At 39.8% G+C, this 21,006-nt stretch overlaps 1 protein-coding gene and 1 long non-coding RNA gene across 4 annotated transcripts in view; one reads left to right on the top strand and one right to left on the bottom strand.

The window, feature by feature from the left end:
* The window catches only part of EAPP (E2F associated phosphoprotein), a 35,006-nt gene extending 34,463 nt beyond the window's left edge, over positions 1-543 (top strand). For both annotated transcript variants that reach the window (XM_021004695.2, XM_021004694.2), the window contains exon 6: positions 29-543. In XM_021004695.2, coding sequence (XP_020860354.1) covers positions 29-299 — 271 coding nt within the window. In that variant the 3' untranslated portion in view covers positions 300-543. The remainder of the gene's footprint in view (positions 1-28) is intronic.
* Positions 544-2,245: 1,702 nt separating this feature from the next.
* LOC110220690 (uncharacterized) lies at positions 2,246-19,489 on the bottom strand. 2 transcript variants are annotated; one of them, XR_013485481.1, is made up of 4 exons: positions 14,870-19,489; positions 14,318-14,404; positions 10,326-10,367; positions 2,246-5,414 (listed from the first exon to the last, which is right to left on the bottom strand). It is a non-coding gene; the product is annotated as an uncharacterized LOC110220690 (long non-coding RNA). The 2 variants fall into 2 exon arrangements; XR_002327940.2 differs by lacking the exon at positions 2,246-5,414 and having other exon boundaries at positions 8,651-10,367.
* Positions 19,490-21,006: the final 1,517 nt, after the last annotated feature.

The raw sequence follows: 21,006 nt of genomic DNA, 5'->3' as shown, positions 1-21,006 counted from the left end.
ATTTAATTCCTCTTCCTCTTTCCCTTAGGCACGAATACTACAAAACTCAATACAGAGCAATGTTTGTGATGAATTGCTCTGTCAACAAAGAGGAGGTCCTGAGATATAAAAGCTCAGTGAATCAGAAGAAAAGGCAGGGCCATAAAAAAATGAAATCTGACAGTAATGATTCCACGGTTCAAGCAGAGAATGAAGAAGTATATCACCCAGTAAAATGTACTGAATGTTCAACTGAAGTAGCAGTATTTGATAAGGATGAAATCTTCCATTTCTTCAATGTTTTAGCAAGCCATACATAAAAGCACAGTTGAGAATTTGCATACCTGCTACTATATAAAATATAAATATGGAGTATTGCTAGTTTCTACATTTAAGAAAATCTAAAATTATCATCCGAGGAAACAATTTTAATCTTGATAAAAAGTGGTTACTAACTTTCAGACCAGTTTGATTGAAAGCTAATTTAGAAGTCAGGCTGTTTAAGCAAGTAGCTTTATGTTTATTAGAGCTGTCTGGAATAAACATTTTCCTGAATTACAACAATTCTTTTCCTCTGTGAAATTATTTTTCCCATGTCCTTTATGTTACTAGAAGCTGTTGTGTTCATTAGTTGTAGGTTTTGCTAACAAATGTGTCACTTCATAGAATCTGTTGTAACCTGTGCTATCTTTTTTTTTTTTTTGCTAGACAGTGGTTAAGTGACTTGCCCAGGGTCACACAGCTAGTAAGTGTTATGTGTCTGAGGGTGGATTTGAACTCGGGTCCTCCTGAATCCAGGGCCGGTGCTCTATCCACTGTGCCACCTAGCTGCCCCTTAACCTGTGTTTTCTTAGAAAACTCCTTCAACTGAATTTTCAGTAGATCAAAAACAAGTTACAGTATCTGGAGGTAGTGATAAATTTGGTTTTTGAAGCTACAGCATTGGCTATTGTCAGTTAAAGAATTCACTTATCATTAATGAATTCATTCATTAACAAGTTCATTCAAATGATCCCTTAAAATTTATAGATCATTACCCACTATTATCCACTTTGTGGATAATCACAAGGTATCTCTGGTATGGCCTTTAGTTGGAGTTGGCATTTTTAGATTTGTAGTAATATGTCTTTTAGTTTAAACATGGGGAAAATTAACTAAATTAGCTTTTCAGAATTTCCTGATTGGTCATCAAAGTAGTTTTTACAAAGCAAACATTATCTTGAAAACTCTTTGTAAGCTTCCTTTCTACAATATGACAGTAACAAGAACGATGAAGGGTCTCAAAGACAGTGTCCTTTATTGGGACACAGGAGTGTCAGCATGGGAAGGGAGGTATGGCAGGGGGTGGGGGATTTTTGGCCACATGGGCATTGCAGGGAAAAACCTGCCTAATCCAGTTCACAAGCTAGTCTGTTGACCTGCCTGAAGGCCAGAAGTATGTGAGGCTGCAGAGGCCATTAGACTCCCTGGACTTGCTCTTCACTTAGATCTCCGACCCACAAACAGCTGGGCTGGGAGTGATTCCCCAGAGACAGGTATCTATAAGCACCAGACCTGTGTAGCACATTATACTAGGACGATTAAAGAGAGAAAAAGTGTGATTCTTCCTATGACAAATATAAAGCCCTTCAAGTTTGTGCTGGGCAAGCAGGCATAATCAGGGCTTTAAAAATAAAAATTTCTGTTGAAGTTTTCTATTTATTACACCATCATAGTTATCCAAAATATTTGTTCCCCTACCCCTCCCAGAGAGCCACCCCATATAACAAATAGTATTTTTTAATAGAAAAAAAATTGCAACTGATGGATACATTGGAATAAGTCCAAAAACATGTACAATATGTAACACCTGAAACTTCCACCTCCATGAATGAGAGAGTTAGGGGTTTCTTCTCACATTTCTTCATTAGAGTCCTGCTTGATCTTTGTAATTCTGTTATATTCACTTTGATTTTTTTGTGTGAGGTTCTTTCCACTTACAGTATTGTAGTTATTGTGCTTCCTTGGTTCTACTTACTAAGCTTGTCAGTTCATTTAGGTCTTTCCATGCTTCTCTGTATTCATCACATACATCATTTCTTATAGCACAACAATATTTCATTACATTTATCTAGCACAGTTTGGTTAGCTATTCCCCAAATGATAGATAGCTACCTTGTTTCCAATTCTTAGGTATCACGAAAAGTGCTGCTACAGATTTTGGAGTACATGGGGATTTTCTTATCAATGATTTCTTGGTGTATAAGTTCAATAATGGAGTCTCTGGTTCAAAGAGTATAGATGCTTTAGTCACTTTAATAATGCCAATTTGCTTTCCAAAATGGTGGTTACCATTTCACAGCCCCCATACTTCACAAATCATCTCAAAAGCTGAAAAAGAAAACACTTTGCCTTTTATGAGACAAATTTACCGAAGCGGGAAAAAGTTTGTAAGAGAAAAGGTTTAAGTAAATAGAAATAGGAAAATAGATGGAAAATTAAAGAAAACTGAAGTCTGTTTGCACTGACAGTGTGAATAGAGGGTTTGAAAGTCAAGGGTTTGGAGTTGTGGAAACAGGTTTGAGGGTGTTTTTTTAATTCTATTGAGATGAGAATTAGAGAAACTTTTGGGAGAAATACTTGTTAGCAATTTCAGATAGACAATATTCTATCACATTATAACATTTACCAAATGGAACCATAGGAATAAACTTGCAGCACAGAATCATTCGAGTACAGCATACTAAAATTCTTCCTTGAAGGACTATTAGAAGGGTATGTCCCAATGCTTATAGTCTTGCGGGCTGCAAAAAGAGGGATGGGAATGTGACTGCCACCATGGAGCTCTGAAAATGAGCTAACTGGTGGAAGCAGTGAGCTCCATAATTTGAGGTTGTGGCCCTTGGGAAAATTGAGATTTTGAATGTTAGCATTAGTGATTGTAAATCTAGATTTGATTTGGTTGAAGTTCTGAAATTAATTTATACTGTGGTCTCATTTAAAGTGAGATGTGTTCTCTTATTAGCATAATTATGGTAAGTCAGAACAAGGCAAAATAGATTTGATATTTGGCATTAAGTGCCTGGAACCTGAGTTCAAATCCAGCCTCAGAAATTTAGAAGCTATACAAGTCATTTCACCTGTTTGCCACAGGTAAAATGGAATAACTGCACCTACCTCCCAAGGATGTGGTGAATATAAAATGAGATAATAATTGTAAAGTGTTTAGCACAATCCCTGGCACATGTTAAGTGCTATAGAAATGTTAGCTATTGTTATAGTTAACATAATTACTCTATACTGGTTTTTGAATATGATTAGTATAGAATATCAAATTGGTAGACAATTTTCTATATGAGAAGATTTGGAAATACATTCAAATGAATTGATACTATTTGACTGGCAGAAAGCTTTGTTTTAAAAATCTAACAATAAAATAAACAGTATTATAGAATTCTAATTTTTATTGTGGTTTTGGGGAATCTATTCTATAAGAAATGCCATTAACTTGAAAAATCATACTTGGAGAATTATGGTTACGATGTTGGAAAACTCTTAAGTTGAGTATATTTTGCTTTAAAATAGACAAAATTTGGGGGACTTTCTATTTGGATTGTGTCATAGGATCATACCAGCCATATGTAATGCAGTTTTAGAAACTAGAATCATGCTTCTTAACTTATGGGAGCCAAGATGGTGGAGTAAGCAGTTAGTCACTCTCACTCTGAGTCACTCTCACTCTCCCTTATTGACCTCTAAAAACCCAGAAAATATTGCCCCAGCTGCGTTAGCAGAAAAACAGAGAGGAGCATTCTATTAGCCTGGAAGACTTGGGGGATCAGTGAGAAAGGTCCATGGCTCTGGTAGAAGGGGAGCGCAGTCCAGCACCAGAGGCATCCCATCAAGCCAGTGACAAGCCCCACAGCAGCAAACCAGTGGGAGATCCTGAGGCCCAGGAAGGTGGAACAGGTAAGTGCCAATACCAGAACCTCTCACATGCCTTGGCATAGCTAGAGAAACTGGCAGACTCCAGATTGAGAACAGTCACATGTGCCACCGGGAAAGCATCCTCCAGCAGCTGAACCTCCCTGTGCTTCAGAGCAGCCCCAGCAGGCAGGTGTCCCCCAGCAAGCAACACCCCCCACACACACCACCCACAGCTTCAGCGTAGCCCTAAGGAAATGCAGAAAAACCCCACATTGCCTCAGCACACACCAGACACCACCATTAGGACCTCAGCTCAACACCAGGTAAGCTGCCACACTGTGAAAGCCTCCAGCTGCCAGCACCTTAGGCCCTAGCACACAAAGCCAATGACCAGGTCCCTGGCCCCCAAAACAAGAAGCTTCGGACAGTTTCCCTATGCTCCAGCAGGAGAGCTCAACTTTAAAAGCCAGGAATCAGGCAAACATCATGAGCAAAAAGCAAAAATGGACACTGACCATATATTCTTCCTATGGGGACAGAGAAGATCAAAACATAAATTCAGAAGAGAACAACATTGTCAATATACCCACATCTGAAACCTCACAGGGGAATACGAACTGGTCTGTAGCCCAAAAAAGTGTTCTTGGAAGAGGTCAAGAAGGATTTTTTTTAAGTTAAATAAGAGGTAGAAGGAAAATTTGTAGAAGAAATGAGAGGCATGCAAGAGATAATTAGTAGCCTTGAAAAGGAAGGACAAAAATTACCTGTATAGAAAACAATTGCTTAAAAAATACAATTGGTCAAATGGGGGGGGGAAGTCCACTGAAGAAAACAACTCCTTAAAAAGTAGAATTGAAAAAAAAAAGTAGAATTGGCCAAATAGAAAAGGAGGTAGAAAAGCTAAATGAAGAAAACAATTTGTTAAAAATTAGAATTGGGATGGGCGGAGCCAAGATGGCAGAGTGAAAGTAGTGACTTGAGCTCTCCCATAAACCCCTCCAAATACCTATAAAAAATGGCTCTAAACAAATTCTAAAGCAGCAGAACCCACTAAAAGACAGAGTGAAACAAATTTCCAGCCCAAGACAACCTGGATGGTTGATTGGAAAGGTGTATCGAGCTTGGCTGTGAGAGGAGTGCAGGGTGGCATGGACGCACAGGCCGCAGTGAATCTGGAGCAGGCCTCAGAGGACTGAATCGTTGGCAGCTGTGGCAGTTTCCAGACTTCTCAACCAAAGAACACCAGGGACAACCTAGAATGTCAGTGGGAAAAGTCTGTTTCTAAGCTGCTGAGAGAGGAGCACGGGGTCTCAGCTCCATTCCCCAAGTGTGGCCCAGGGCAGCGGCTGCCTCCTGAACTTCTGGCCCACAGACTGAAGGGGAATCCAATAGCTGATCAGAGGGGGATTGCAGGGATCTCTCTACTGGTGCAGGATTCTCTTGCTTTGCCCATGCGTGGATCTGGGTCACAGTTTTGGGTAGTGGTCCTGGGGTGACGAGCAGTGCTGGCGTGGTAGAGCTTGTAGTGGCTGTGGAGAGAAAATCCTCCTCACAGTTCCAAGGCAGAAAAGAGTGCTTGTGGTCACTTGTAGACCAGAGCACAGGCCAGGAAAGGAGTAAACACCTCGCCCTTGATCATAGCACCTTGGAAGAACTGAAAATTTATAGGTCCCTAGAAGTATCTCTGGAAGCAGCTGCACAAAACCCCCGAAGCTTGGGACAGTACATTCTCCACACTGGAAACAGACTCCTACCTTAACCAAGAGCTTATAACTCTAACAATAAGGCAGGATCATGAGTAAACAGCGCAAAAAGAGTCAGACTATATTATCTTATTTTGGTGACAAAGATCAAAACACACAACCAGAAGAAAACAATGAAGCCAAAGCTCCTACATCCAAACCCTCCAAGAAAAATATGAATTGATTCCAGGCCATGGAAGAGCTCAAAAAGGATTTTGAGAAGCAAGAGAAGTAGAGGAAAAACTGAGAGTGATGCTAAAGGAGACCCAAAAAAATACTGAAGAAAATAACACCTTAAAGAATAGCCTAACCCAAATGGCAAAAGAGGTCCAAAAAGCCAATGAGGAGAAGAATGCCCTAAAAAGCAGAATTGGCCAAATGGAATAGGAACTCCAAAAGATTACTGAAGAAAATACTTCATTAAAAATTTGAATAGAGCAATTGGAAGCTAGTGACTTTATGAGAAATCAAGACACTATAAAACAAATCCAAAAGAATGAAAAATTAGAAAACAATGTGAAATATCTCACTGGAAAAACAACTGACCTGGAAAATAGATCCAGGAGAGAGAATTTAAAAATTATTGGACTATCTGAAAGCCATGATCAAAAAAAGAGCCTAGACATCATCTTTCAAGAAATTATCAAGGAAAACTGCCCAGATATTCTAGAACCAGAGGGCAAAATAGAAATTGAAAGAATCCACTGATCAAGTCCTGAAAGAGATCCCCAAAGGAAAACTCCTAGGAATATTGTAGCCAAATTCCAGAGTTCCCAGGTCAAGGAGAAAATATTACAAGCAGCCAGAAAGAAACAATTCAAGTATTGTGGAAACACAATCAGGATAACACAAGATTTAGCAGCTTCTACATTAAGGGACCTGAGGGTATGGAATATAATATTCTGGAGGGCAAAGGAGACAGGATTACAACCAAGAATTAACTACCCAGCAAAACTGAGTATAATCCTCCAAAGCAAAAAAATGGTCATTCTGTGAAATAGAGGACTTTCAAGCATTCTTGATGGAAAGACCAGAACTGAGTAGAAAACTTGATTTTCAAATACAAGACTCAAGTGGAACATGAAGAGGTAACAGGAAAGAGAAATCACAAGAGACTTATTAAGGTTGAACTGTTTATATTCCTGCTTGGAAAGATGATATTTATAACTCTTGAGACCTTTGTCAGCATTAGGGTAGTTGGAGGGAAAAAATTATATGTATGTATAGATATATTTAGATAGATAGAGGGCACAGGGTGAGTTGAAGATGAAGGGGTCATCTGGAGTATAAAAATGATAGGTGAGAGATGATTATACTGGGAGAAGGAGAGAGGTAGAACAGGGTAAATTATCTTACAAAAAAAAAAAGAAAAGGCTCTTACAGTGGAGGGGAAACAGGGGAAGGTGAGAGGGAATGAGTGAATCTTATTGTCATAGGATTTGGCTTAAAGAGGGAATAACATACATACTCAATTGGGTATGGAAAGATGTCTTACCCTACAGAAAAATAAGGGGAGAAGGGGACAAGAGAGCAGGGGAATGATAGAGAGGAGGGCAGAGTGGGAAAGGGGGTAATCAGAAACAAACTTCTGAGGAGGGACAAGATCAAAAGGAATAGAATAAATTGAAGGGCAGGATAGGATTAAGGGAAATAGAGTTAGTTTTCCACAACATGACTACTATGGAAGTGTTTTGCATAGATGTACATGTATAACCTATACTGAGTTGCTTGCCTTTTCAATGAGAGTGGGTGGGGAGGGAGGAAGGGAGAAAATTTGGAACCGAAAGTTTTAAAAACACATATTTTTTAAAAAAATGTTTTCACATGCAACTGGGAAATAAGAAATACAAGAAATGGGGTACAGAAATCTATCCTGCCCTACTGGAAAGCAGAAGGGGAAGGGGATAAAAGAAGGGGGGGGAGAGAAAGAAGGGAGGGCAGACTAGGGGAAAGGATATTCAGAATGCACGCCATCTTGGGGTGGGGGGAGGGGTGAGATGGGGTGAAAATTTGGAACTCAAAATCTTGTGGAAGTAAATGTTGAAAAGTAAATAATTTTTAAAAAAAGTCAGAATTGGACAAGTGGAAGCTAATGACTCCATGAGACATCAAGAATCAGTCAAACAAAATCAAAAGAATGAAAAAAAAAAAGAAAATGTAAAATAATTCACTGGAAAAACAACTGACCTAGAAAAACATCCACTACTTCATGGTTGAGGGGGGAGGTCAGCTGAGGAAAGAGGGTAGGTCATGAGTTTTGAGCCCCCTCTAGCAAAAAGAACTCAGGTTCCCAGTTGGGCTGGGCCTAGACCAACCTACTTAATGGGTAGATATGCCTTGAGAAAACACTTAATACAATGACATTCTTTAGCTAGAGTTGGCCAAAGTCTTCTCTTTAAGCTAGTGCAAGAGATGGCCAGAGTAAAAAATGATTAAACAAATTCTAGAGCAGCAGAACCCACAAAAAGAGTGAAACAAATTTCCAGCCCAAGACAATCTTGGATGTCCATGGGAAAGGTCTGTTGTGCTAGGCTGGGAGAGGAGCACAGTTCAGCTTGGGCCTCAAAGAAAACACATAAAAGAACCTATCCATGGAACCAAAGTACAATTAGGATTCTTCTTTCCAGCTGTTTTTTTAGTTAAGTTAAAATAGGATTTCATAAACATTGAGAATGAGAAAGAAGAAACGAGGCTTCACAATGACTCCTTAATTAAAGCGGTGTTTCCTAAATTGTTGTACTTAGGGGTTGGTTGCATATGGCCTGGAGCCTGATGGGATACTGTGGTATCCTTTTTTTCTGTTGTAACTAGAACACTATTTAGATACTAAATCTAGATACTAATTAGATGTGAAATTTTACTAGGATACGATTTAGATACTAAATTTAGGAGGACACTATTTTGATGCTAAAAGGCTTATGGGATACTTCTGTATCCCATGACAATATATATAGATATATATATATATCTATATATATATATATATATATATATATATGTACTTTTCCACAAATTTGGCTGGTTTCATTAAGCAAGAGTATTTTTTAAATAATCTTGGAAAATATTAGTAATTTTAAAAATTCAGACAACATAAAATTGTTTGACATTTGACAGTTCCTAAATATATTCTCTCATTAGGATATGTGTGTTATGTGCACTAACATATATATTTTTTGAAAGATTTAACCACATTGGTATCGCCCAGAGTGCTAATTTATACAACTAGAAAATCAATTTTCCACAATTTAAATCCAAGCTTTATGGCCTAATTTATTTGAGTTATTACTCGTGGTTCTTGCTTCTTGTACATGGTCCCTCCTCCTTCAGGCATCACTCAGTTTACCTGAGTTAAAGGGCTGTCCCTTTATAATTTAACACCCTGGATCCTTTTCTCACATGACACAATGAAGACTGCCAAGGCCACTCCAGCAATTGCTGGGCCTCAGTATCATACTTCATGTTAACACAACCCCTTTAAAAAGGTGAGATGAGTCTACAATCTGCCAAAGCCCACGTCTGCTGAGGAATCTTGGTATGAATGTTTTTATCTTCTCCTCTCTTGACCTTTGCCATTGATCATTTCCTGTTGTGTCTTGTGGTTTTAAAAAAATGAAGCAAATCATGTCATTAGCTATCTTTTTTTTTTTAAGTAATTGAATTCCTAGTAATCTAGAAATGAAAATATGTTGTTAAAGTGTCTACAGGTCACACACTATAGAAATTTCAAATGTGGTTCTAGAGAACAGCCAGCTGAGAGAAGACCACCTACTTGATGGCTTCTGTGTGGGTTGTCAGAAACCGCGAAGTGTTTCTTCCTTAGAGCAAATGTGCATAAAGTTTCAAAGGGCAAGTCAGCACAGACAACCAACCCTGAATCACAGTAGGAACCCTGCTACCCATGGTCACCACCTGTAATCGCTGAGCCCAGTGTCAACAGCTTGGCTACGGGAGAGCCTTATTAGGATATTTTTTTAACACTATGTTTGTATTTACTGCATGATAGGGACTGGGACAAGATTAATGGGACAATGATACCAGTTTTGAGAAATTTCAAGTTTTATTTGTGTTTTAATATTAATTGGAATCTAAAACTATTTTTAAAGCAACATTACCTAAATGATAAATAAAAGGCAGATGCATCCCAGAAAGTTTTTTGTAAATAAAATAATTTTCTTAAAGTGTAAGGCCTACCATGTCACCTACACACACACACACACACACACACAACTCCCTAACACATACTAAATCCAGTGGCACTAGCCTCCTGGCTATTCCAGAAACGAGACTGTTGATCTCTGGGCTCCAAGCATTTTTTTTCTGACTGTTCCCTACACCTGGCTTGCTCTCCCTCCTCAACTCCACCTACTGGCCTCCCTGGCCAGTTACTCTCATCATGATAATTTTTACCCATTTGCCATTAAGTCTCTTTTCTCATTATACCTTCCAACTTTGCTGTTGTCAGTTTCCTGCAGGAATCTACTCTTCTCTTGAGGAAGAATGCTGTCCATGGAGGTATGACATTCTCAAAAGTCTTTTGAAGCACCAAATTTTTGCTGATTGTACCCATTAAAACTCTTCATTTCCTATCACAGAATCTCTAACACCCCCTCATTAAGGGTGTTTTTTCAATAAGATCTCCCCTCTTACCACCGAATCAAGATTTCCTCCTTTTTTCCACCCCACCGTTTCAGTCCCTACCTTTGCCAGGTGACACCTATTCTCCTGTAGTCTGTCTTCTTCCTAAGAGAATACAAAAATTGCTTTCTCATCATTGCTTACCATTTACTTGAGTCGGGTACATTGCTGGGCATTATCTGCCATCTCCTCTCTCTCCTTTTATTCACCTTCCCACTGTGCACTTTAGTCTCAAAAGAAAATTTTTTTTGATTCACTCATAGATGCGCAGTATTGTGAGTTTCAAGCCACATGGAATTTTCAGGTCAGGTTCTCTACCATCTCTTCTATCTGAATTCCACTTTCACCCTCACCTTTTTGTGTACTTTTAGAAAGAATTCTTAATGGTTCCTCTGTTGTTATTTTGTTTGTTTTGCTTAACCTTTTTTAAAAAGGGAAAATTCAGTTGGGGGGGAGATGGTGAGGAATGTGGAGTGGGGAAATCAGGAATCAAGGAATAGATTAATCAGAAATGGCTGAGGTATGTAGATGTTGAATGGAAAAGACAGAAGTTGATCCATTATTATTTTAGCACATATTAGAGATTAGAGGAATGGGATATAGGGCAGAAAACATTTGACCTGGCAGAAGTCTAGAGCATGAGTATCTTCTGGGAAGTTTTGGATCGGCATCTGGGGCAGCATGAATTTACTTAGGTCTAAAAATCTGTGAATCTCTGAAATTTGTATCCTATTCTACTGCACCTCAGTCTGACCTCTGTTTCAGTAAGAGCTGAAGGAACTTTCTTCTCTGACTGGGCAAGTCATGTCACTGCCTTTCTCTCAGGCCAGAGTTTCTCCCTCTGTAAAATATAGGTCTTAGATTAGATGATTCCTAAAGTCCTTTCCAGTTCTAATGCTGTTTTGACAGAGGTGATTTCAAGCTCTTTTCAGTCCCCAAAGTATTACTTAAGTTTCTTGGATGCCAAATTCAGAGCAACAATTGATCTAATACCTAATTATTAAGATTAGGAATCAGTCAGAAGGCTTTCTTCATCTCCCCTGGGATTGGCTTCTCAAATGGAGGCCTCATGGAGTCTCAAGTTCCCCTTCCATGGTGGTCAGTGTCCCTGTGTCTAAGACAGACACAACCTTCCCTCCTCTACTTGCAAATCAGGACAACTTTCCTTCAGCTTACTCCACTACTTATCTGGAATCAGTAAGCTAATGTAAGAAAGCAAGTGAGCTGAGGCAAATTAGTTTGTCCCTTGTATTCTCTGGCCTCTCCTGTCACTGACACTAACAACGATCTGTTCAGCACTTTATCAGTTGCTCTGAAGAGGAAACAGATAGTCTGCTTAACAAATATGTCAATGACATGAACCTTGAAGGATGGGTATGTGGAAGAAGTGAACAAAATTACCATCCCAGATGAATCCTAGAGTCTGACTTCAGCATGCTTCCTGAAGTTGATAACTTCTAGTGAGCTTACTCACTCCCCTTGCCTTGCCAAACCCCCAGTATTGCACCATGAACATCCCTAACATACTTCTGTAATGCACAGACCCTCCTCTCCTTAGAAATAGCCCTACTTCAAGGCATGCTGCCTCCACCTTGTTTTGTATCAGCCAACTTGCTGTAAATGACCCCTAGAACTATAAGACCAGCTGCAGGAACTCAGTGTCTTCTTTTCATCTCTTATCAGTACAAAAAGTTGTGGTTTGTTCTTCATTCTCATTCTTGAAGATCTGGCTGCTAAAGGTGGAAGATTTCAGAGACTGAGGAAAGTTCTCCTCCCTCTCTGGCTCAATGGGCAGATTTCTGAATTGAGTGAGTTTATCTATACTCAGATGATACCTCCCTTATCTGTCTCTTGTAACCAATAATATACATTTTTCTCCAAGTATACTATTTTTTTTGTATAACTACTTATGTTGCATGAAGAACTTTCTTTATTTCATCTTACTTTGCATACTGTTTAGCTTATGAAAGCTGCGCCAAAAAATCCATATGTATATGTGTATATACATATGTACACATATGTATATGTGTACATATGTACACACACACATACATAACCACTTATGCCAGGCTCAGTGTAGATGCTGTCCTTTTTGGTACCTACCAGAATAGGCCAGGATAAATGGCTACTTGCTTCATTATTAATTGACTCATTGCTATTATCTGACTGTAACTTCAAGAACCTAGATTGGTAAGTATCCCCCCACTCCCCTGCCCAAATCTATTACAGATAATACACTGGCTAAAAGAGTTAGCGATATAAAAGATTGATATATGAGAATAAAGTACCTGGTCTAATGTAATAAGGACAAGTGTAATGTCTTACAATTGTATTTTTTAAAAATCAAAAGCACAAATTGGGTAAAGCGTGGCTGAAAAGCAATTTATATGAAAATGACCTGGGGACTACAAGCTCAATTTGAGTCAAAAGTGTAGCAGAGCAATGAAAAGAAGATAATTTCTTAAGCTGCATTCACAGAAGTATTAGCATCTTGAGCAGAGGAAATGAAACTCCTGTTATACTCTGCTCTTGTTTGGCCACGGCTTTTTTTTAATTTAAGCACTTAATGGAGTACACATCTAGTACCATGCTGGAGACATGCTGGCCTGGTACCCATCTTGATGTATCTCCTTGGGGTTTGTATTGTTCTCAATCAATGGGATAGGTTACTTCTACACAAAGAAATGGCACACTGCTAGAAAGAAACAAGACTCCAATCAACTTCAATGGGCATCCCACTCATGTTCAGGGCTCATCAGATTTTTTTTTTTGCTTTCTTTTTAAACTAATCCTGCTGGTTCTATCATTAAGTAAATTAAGAATTATTTGGACTGCCCTATGTATTGTCAGTATCTTTTCAGAAAACTGTAGGTACACTATGTGTTTCAGGGTCCCAGGGGATTTTTTTTCTTCAGACTTCCAGCTGGATTGATTTATATGCAGCAGGGAAAAACTGAGATATTTACATCTACAATGCTTTGGTTTTGCACTTGCAGAAGATCACTGCAACACATTTCCCAGGTATCCTTCCAACATTTAGGGTTCAACATTTTTTTCTCCAAAGGATCCTTGCCAATGTATGTTATTATATACATGCTCTTTTACACTAATGTTCTCACTGACTGTGTGCTCTGCTAGGGAGGGGACCTCCTCCCACCTTTCCTATTACTGCAGAGGCCAACAACCATCCTCCCAGTCCTTTAGACTCACAACCTAAGAGTCATCTTGGACACCTATGTTTCACACCCCTATGTCCAATCTGTTGCCAAGTCCTGTAGATTTCACCTTTGCAACATCTCTCAAATATGCCCCTTTGTCTCCTCTAATACTGCCACTACTCTAGCACAAGGCCCTCATACTGTAACAGCCTGCTGGTGGATCTGCCTGCTTCACTCCAGGCAGATCGCCTCTCCTCACTCCCATCCACTTCAGCCACTACAGTGATTTTCCTAAAGCACAGATGTGATCATGTCACCCCACTAGTCAATAAACTCCAGTGGATCCCTCCTCTTCAGGATCAAATACAAAAAAGCCCTTCATAACCTAGCTCCCTCCTACCTTTCCTGTCTTCTTACACCTTACTTCCCAACATGCACTTTTCAATCCAGTGAAACTGGCCTCTTGCCTGTTCCACAAATAAGACACTCCATCTAACATCTTGGCATTTTCTCTGCCTGTCTCCCATGCCTGCGACACTCTCCCTCCTCAACCTCACCTACTGACCTCCCTGGTTTCTTTTGAATTCCAACTAAAATCCCATTTTTTTTACTGGAAGCCTTCTTTAACCCCTCTTAATTCTAGTTCCTTCCCTCTATTAATTATTTCTGATTAATCATGTATATAGCTAGCTTGGTACATATTTGTTTGCATGTTGTCTCTGCCATTTTATTGTAAGCTTCTTGAGGGAAAGGGCTATATTTCGTCTCTTTTTGTTTTGCCAGGATTTAACATGGTGACTGGCACATAGTAAGTGCTTAAAAATGTTTATTGATTAATTGATTGTAGTAACCAGGGATGATGATAATGATTGTGTATGTGCATGTACTCATGCTCACCAGTGTGTGTGCTTCCCCAGCATCTTGAATAGCACCTTTTTAATTAGTATGCATGATAGAGGCAGGAATCACTTCACCAGGACATGTCTGTAATCACACAGCAAATCAGAAACAGCTTAGATGGAACATCTGACAAAATGAAATGAGATTCTGCCCTGTCTAGAGGAATATTTGAGTTCCAGACATTTCATATAAGAGAGATTCAAGCCAAATCAGTATTCTCACATACTAAGTCAAGGACAAAGGAATAATAAGGTTCAGTGTGGAACTCAATAGAACTTTGACTCATTCATTTTCCAATTGTTCTCTGAGGCAGAAATAGTTCAATTAATATTCAGAATCTGAGTAACGACAGAGCATTTGTAATACTTATGCAATGTCTGCATCATCCATTGCAATGCATTACTCCCAGCAGATAAAAGACGTCACTGTTTAGCAATCTACAGAACATTTTACTAGACAGATCACTGACTCATTCACCATTCAATTGCTTCATCTGTGGCTCTATATCAACATCTGTAAACATGGAGGTAATAATCTCTACCTACTTACCTTAAGGTGCCATCAGAATTGTTCCAGTTTTTAACAGGGCTTTCAATTCATCTTGCTTTGCAAACTATAAGTAGCTGTGAAATCCATTTTTCAGTATATCACAATTCACTCACTTGAGCCTTTAAAACTTCACCCCTTTAAAAAAAATCTTAGAAATCATCTTTAGTCCAAATTCCCTGACTCAAAATAAAAAAAAAGGTCTCTGCTTTAACTCTAGAGGTATGGTACTAAAACTCATTCTTTGCACAGGACATACTGGAAAACTTTGACTACACACTAACAAGGAATAACCTCAAATCAGATGTGACCTGGAAAACAATAGTCATAGCTACCTAATAATCACTGCATTACTTAACATCAAGATGAGCAGTTTAAAACAGTCAGTTGTACTGGCTAAGAAATAGAATGGTGGATCAGTGAAATAGGTTAAATATGCAAGACACAGTAGTCAATGACTATAGTAATCTATTATTTGATAAACCCAAAGACCCCAGCTTCTGGGATAACAACCCAATCTTTGAAAAAAACTGCTGGGAAAACTGGAAAAGAGTATGGCAGAAACTAGGCATAGACCAAAATCTCACACCAAATATCAAAATAAAGTCAAAATGGGTTCATGATCTAGATATAAAGACTGATACTATAAGCAAAATGGGAGAGCAAGAAATAGTTTACCTATCAGATCTATGGAGAACAGAAGAATTCATGACCAAACAGGAAATAGAGAACATTATGAAAAGCAAAATGGATAATTTGATTACATTAAATTGAAAAGTTTTTGCACAAAGCCAAGGGAACTAAGATTAGAAGGAAGGTAGAAAATTGAGAAAGAATTTTTACAACCACTGTCTCTGATAATGGCCTCATTTCTAAAATATATAGAGGATTGAGACAAATTTATAAGAATACAAGCCATTCCCCAATTGATAAATGGTCAAAGGATATGAAAAGACAGTTCTCAGATGAAGAAATTAAAGCCATCTATAGTCATTTCTCATAGCACAATTTCTTCCATCATATTATATACCACAACTTCTTCAGCTGTTTTCCAACTGATGGGTATCATCCTCTGAATTTCAAATTCTTTCCTGACACAAAAAGAGCTGCTATAAATATTTTTGTACATATAGGTCCTTTTCCTTTTATCCTTTTGGAATAGACATAGTAATAGTATTGCTGGGTCAAAAGGTATGCAGTTTCTATACCCTTTGGACATAGTTCCAAATTGTTCTCCAGAAGGGTTGGACCAGTTCACAATTCCACCCACAGTGCGTTAGTGTCCCAGTTTTTCCACATTTCATTAAGCATTTGTCCTTTTCCTTTTCTGTCATGCAAGCCAATCTAACACGTGTGAGTTGTTTTACTTTACAGTTTCCCTCATTAATGATTTAGAGCACTGTTTCATATGACTATTGGTAGCATTGATTTCTTCTGAAAACTGCCTGTTCATGTTCTTTGACCATTTAGCAAGTGGGAAACTGCTCTTATTTTTATAAATGTGGCTCAGTTCACTATCTAATTGAGAAATGAGGCCTTTAACACAGACATTAGCTGTAAAATTTTCACCCCAATTTCCTTAAAATTTTGGTTGCCCTGGTTTTGCTTCTTCAAATACTTTTTAATCTCATGTAATCAAAGTTATGTATTTTGTTTCCTGTGATCTTCCCTCTCTCCATCTTCTTGGGTCATAAACTCTTCCTTTATCCACAGATCTGAGAGATACAATTTTTTATGCTCCCGTTATTTGCTTAAGTTATCACTTCTTATTTCTAATCATTTTGACTTTCTGACCTTGGTATATGGTGGAAGATCTTACTCTTTGCTTAGTTTCTGCCAAACAGCTTTCCAGTTTTCCCAGAAATTTCTGTCAAATGGATTTTTGGGAGGTTTTGCTCCCAGAGCTTTAATCCTTGGGTTTTTTAAACACCAGATCACTATGGTAATTTACTACAATGTTTTGTGTACTTAATCTATTCCACTGATCCATCACTCTTTCCTAGCCACATTTCTTAGCCAGTACCACATTGTTTTGATAATTAACACTTTATAATATAATTACCACCTTATAATGCAGTTTGAGATCTGATATGACTAGGCCACCTTCCTTCACATTTTTTTTACCGTTTCCCTTTATATTCTTGGCCTTTTGTTCTTCCAGATGATTTCCCTTTGTTGTAACAAAGTTGAATGACCATAATAAGACTAAAAGTTAAGTTGGCTCAATGCATTCAGCAACTGGAGACAGAGCTCTTGGCTTCTGACAATCCAAAATAGCAGCTAATAGGCTCCGTAACAGCACACATAAAAGAGGTGGGGACCAACACCAGAGAACACAACGGCAACCAATGGGCTGAGACTGGCAACCTCAGAGATTTCACTGCACTGAACTGAGACCAGAATCGTAAGATAGGAGAATCAGAGCAGGAGTGAGGCAGAGACTTGGGAAGTGTGCTAACAAAGTTCCTGATATTTCCTATTTACTGTTTCTCCAAGGGTGACTCCTTCTACCCAGGAACCAGGGCATGAGTGGGCTTTCACCACTAACCTAAGTTCAAATCCTATCACAGACAAGAAGTTGCTGTGTGACCCTGGGCAAGTCATTTAAGCTCTGAGAGAGCCTCAGGTTTCCACATCTCTAAATTGGGGATAATAACAGAATCTACCCCCCAGAAATGTTGTGAGGATCAAGTAACATATATTAAATGCTCTGAAAACCTTAAAAAAGTGATGGTGATGATGCAACAGAGGAGTTGGAAGAGAAGTTCAAGTAGCAACCTAATGAGTCACTGGAGCAATGGCTGCTGAGGGGATGGTCAAATGGAACTAATGGGAAGCTTCTCTCCCCAGTAGAGACCCATAGGGAAGCTCTCAGAAGACTTAACTAGGGAAGCTGCTTAAATAATTACTCAATCCACGTGGAAGTTACCTTACGTCCCTTTTTAGGGAGGTAAGATAGGGATATTACACACACCTGGTCCCATAAAGATAAAATGCTGCCGTACCAATGAGGGTCTGCAAAGGAGGGGGTTAAGTTCCTAAAAGAAATGGGTTTGATAAATTAGATTTATGCAGACCCTAACATGGGCTTTACTCTACAACTATACAGGGGTAGTCTGGTAAACTAGTAAAATGTGAAGCAGAGATCAGGACAGATATGACTCAGGCAAACAGTCCATTCAAACAGGCACTCTTGGGGATGGGAGAAAGCAGAGTCCACCATACTGCCAAGACTTGATGAGGGAGCTTTGGGTATGGGGTTCCTAAAACACAAGGCTGTTAATAAAGTAACTGATGGTCAGCCTATGGAGGTACCAGTAAAACTGTACTAGGAAATGTAACAACAGGGCATTAAGACCCTTCAGTTTCCTCTAACCCCAAGGGAAGGGCTATCATGGGCTCTTGGGAGGCAGCATCTGTATTGAGCCCCTTTTGGGAACCTCTATGTAAGTTATTTAGTGCAGGATACATGGGAACATTTTGTGTTGTCTGAACCATCCCATGTAGGTAACCAAACAATACAGATCTCTGAGGAGGGTTGGGGGAACGGGTGCCGTGGTTCCTAGTGAAACATATTTCTTCTTTAGTGAGGGAGATGAAGAAATCGGAAGCACCTCCTAATTCTCCACATTACAATCCCTTGTGGTCCATGAGGACGGTAGATGGCACCTTGCCACATGAACAAAGTCATGCCCACCACAACTAACAGTTGTTCTTGATCTCTTCAAAGTCATTCACCAAGTAGCTCAGGCCCAGAGTGAGTGATATGGAATTACTGACCTCATCAATGCTTTTTTCTTCATTTCTGTGGCTGAGACAAGTAAGGAGCATTTTGTTTTCAACTGGAAGAGTCCAGTATACTTTAGCTATCTTTCTGTAGGACAACTTGAATTGTGCCTCTTATCGATCCATTAAGGTGGGAGGCCTCCCTTCATGAGGGCACACTGATATACACCATTACAGTGATGACAAATTTGACTGTACCAGATAAGGCCACAATGATTGAAGCCCCAGACAGGAAGGTAGCCTGGCCCATATCATGGTTCAGGACTGGGCCCAGGGTATAGCCTGCTAAGTTTGGGGGAATATAGTGGATTGGGAAAACTCAGGGGATCATAAACACAGCAGACTGATTTCTATGTGACCCACAGTGACTTTCCCCTGCACTTGGGAGACTTCCACTTTCTCAGGTGAGAAGACCAAGACTTTCCTCTAACCAGGAGCCTTCTGATGCCTGCTTTGAGTGATCCCTTAGGAGAGGCTGCTACAGGCTAGTGGAATGACTTCCATCTGTGCCAGCACAAGACAACTTCCACCTCCTGCTGCAGGCCTGATCTGGCACAGACAAGAGGGAAGAGAAAGAGAAAAGAGAAAATGTGTTACACAGCTTCGACTTCCATCTCTGCTCATTTTCCAGTATTTGGAGGGGAGAGGAGTGAACTAGGTCCTCCCATTTGACTGTGTGCCTTCCATCTCATGCTGCATTTGTCCCCAGCCTGAGCTTGTCTCCTGTGTAAAGAGAAGCAGTTCCTTCCACTTAATGATGAAAATTCTGACACCTGCTCATATCCTACAGCTCTCACTGATTCTGACCCCTGCAGGTAATCATCGGAACCCTATTCCCCATCCTCCACCATTCCTTATTCTTAATCCTCTCAACCATCTCACCTCAAACACCATTCACTTCAAACACCATTCACTTCTACTGTGGCCTCTGGAATGCTTGTTCCACAGGCAACAAAGTTCCCTAGACAAATCTTTTCCTCTCCTATTTCTTCCATTCTCTATTGGCAAGCAGGCTTCCCCTAGTAACCCAACTTCTCTGGCCACCCTTTCCAGTACTGGCTATACCTTCACTCTTTGGCTCACTGATTGAGACGACAAAGTCGGAATATGCCTTGCCCACCACTGCCACTTCCAGGTTCTCAGTAACACCTTTCCTCCTTTGAGGGTCATGCAATTCACATCTACCACCAAATCAAAATCCTGGCAGCTGCTGTTGAAAAATCTTCAGGTTACTCCCCTTGCTTGCTCAATGAGTTTGGACTCACAATTTTTCTCTCCTCTCTACTTGCTGTCCTCACACTTGGGGACTTCAACTTACACATTGGCATCCTCTCACTTAAACCTACTTCCTTAACCTATTCACTTCCCCTGACCTATTCCTCCACCCCATGTCAGCCATATACAGATGGTTACACCTCTAATCTTTCCATTACCCACACATGTACCACATCCATATTCAAGTATTTCCAAATCTGACCACAATCTATTGACATTCCACCCCTCCCTCTGCCTTCCCTTGCCAAAACCTACTCTTCACCCACACCATGATCTCAAATTCCTTGACCCCTCACTCATCTCCTAGTCCCTTTTCCTTACATTAGCCACTGTCTACTCTTTTCCCCAACTTGACCCCTTAGTGAACCAATTCTTTACACTGTCCTATTCTCGAGCCCTACTTCCATTATATCAGCAATTGGACCCTGCCAACCCACCATCTGGCACCTGAATGTTGGTAAAGAAAGTCACACAACTGTTTCGAGTGGGCTCATTACAAAGTAATACTATACAACCTCAACTGGGCCTTCACTTCCACTAGGCAATCCTTGTACACCTCCTTTATCAGCTCACTTTCCCACTCTCCACCCTGGCTTTCCCAAACTTTTTTAGCCCTCCTCAAATCCCCCGTGGCTTCACTTTTTCAGAAAAAAAAAAACTGGAGCTGTTCTCCATTAACTCCTTCTTCCTTTCATATCACTTATATGGTTTCTGCCACTATCTCCTCCTTTATCCTGTCTGAAGTGAAAAGTTGGCTTTACTCCTTACAAGGGCCTAACCCCTCTACCTGCACATGCGGTCTCAATCCATCTAATCTCCTCTAATACTGTCCATTCTGTCATCTCTACTCTTATCATTTGTTTTCCATCATTCTCTGTCTACTGGCTCCTTCTCTGCAGCCTGCAAACCCCCAGGGCTCCCTATCACCTACAGGATCAAATATAAAATCCTCTGTTTGGTGGTCAAAGGCTTTCATAACCTACCTTGCAAGTCTTCATACACTTCATACTCCTAGAACAAAACACTCTCATCTTTCAGATGTGGACATTCCCTCTGGTGGGCTCTCATGCCTGGCTTGC

Source organism: Phascolarctos cinereus, unplaced genomic scaffold (genome assembly GCF_003287225.1).
Source record: "Phascolarctos cinereus isolate Bilbo 61053 unplaced genomic scaffold, phaCin_HiC Scaffold_3;HRSCAF=262, whole genome shotgun sequence".
Lineage (NCBI taxonomy): Eukaryota > Metazoa > Chordata > Mammalia > Diprotodontia > Phascolarctidae > Phascolarctos > Phascolarctos cinereus.
This window is presented reverse-complemented; position numbering and strand designations above follow the sequence as displayed.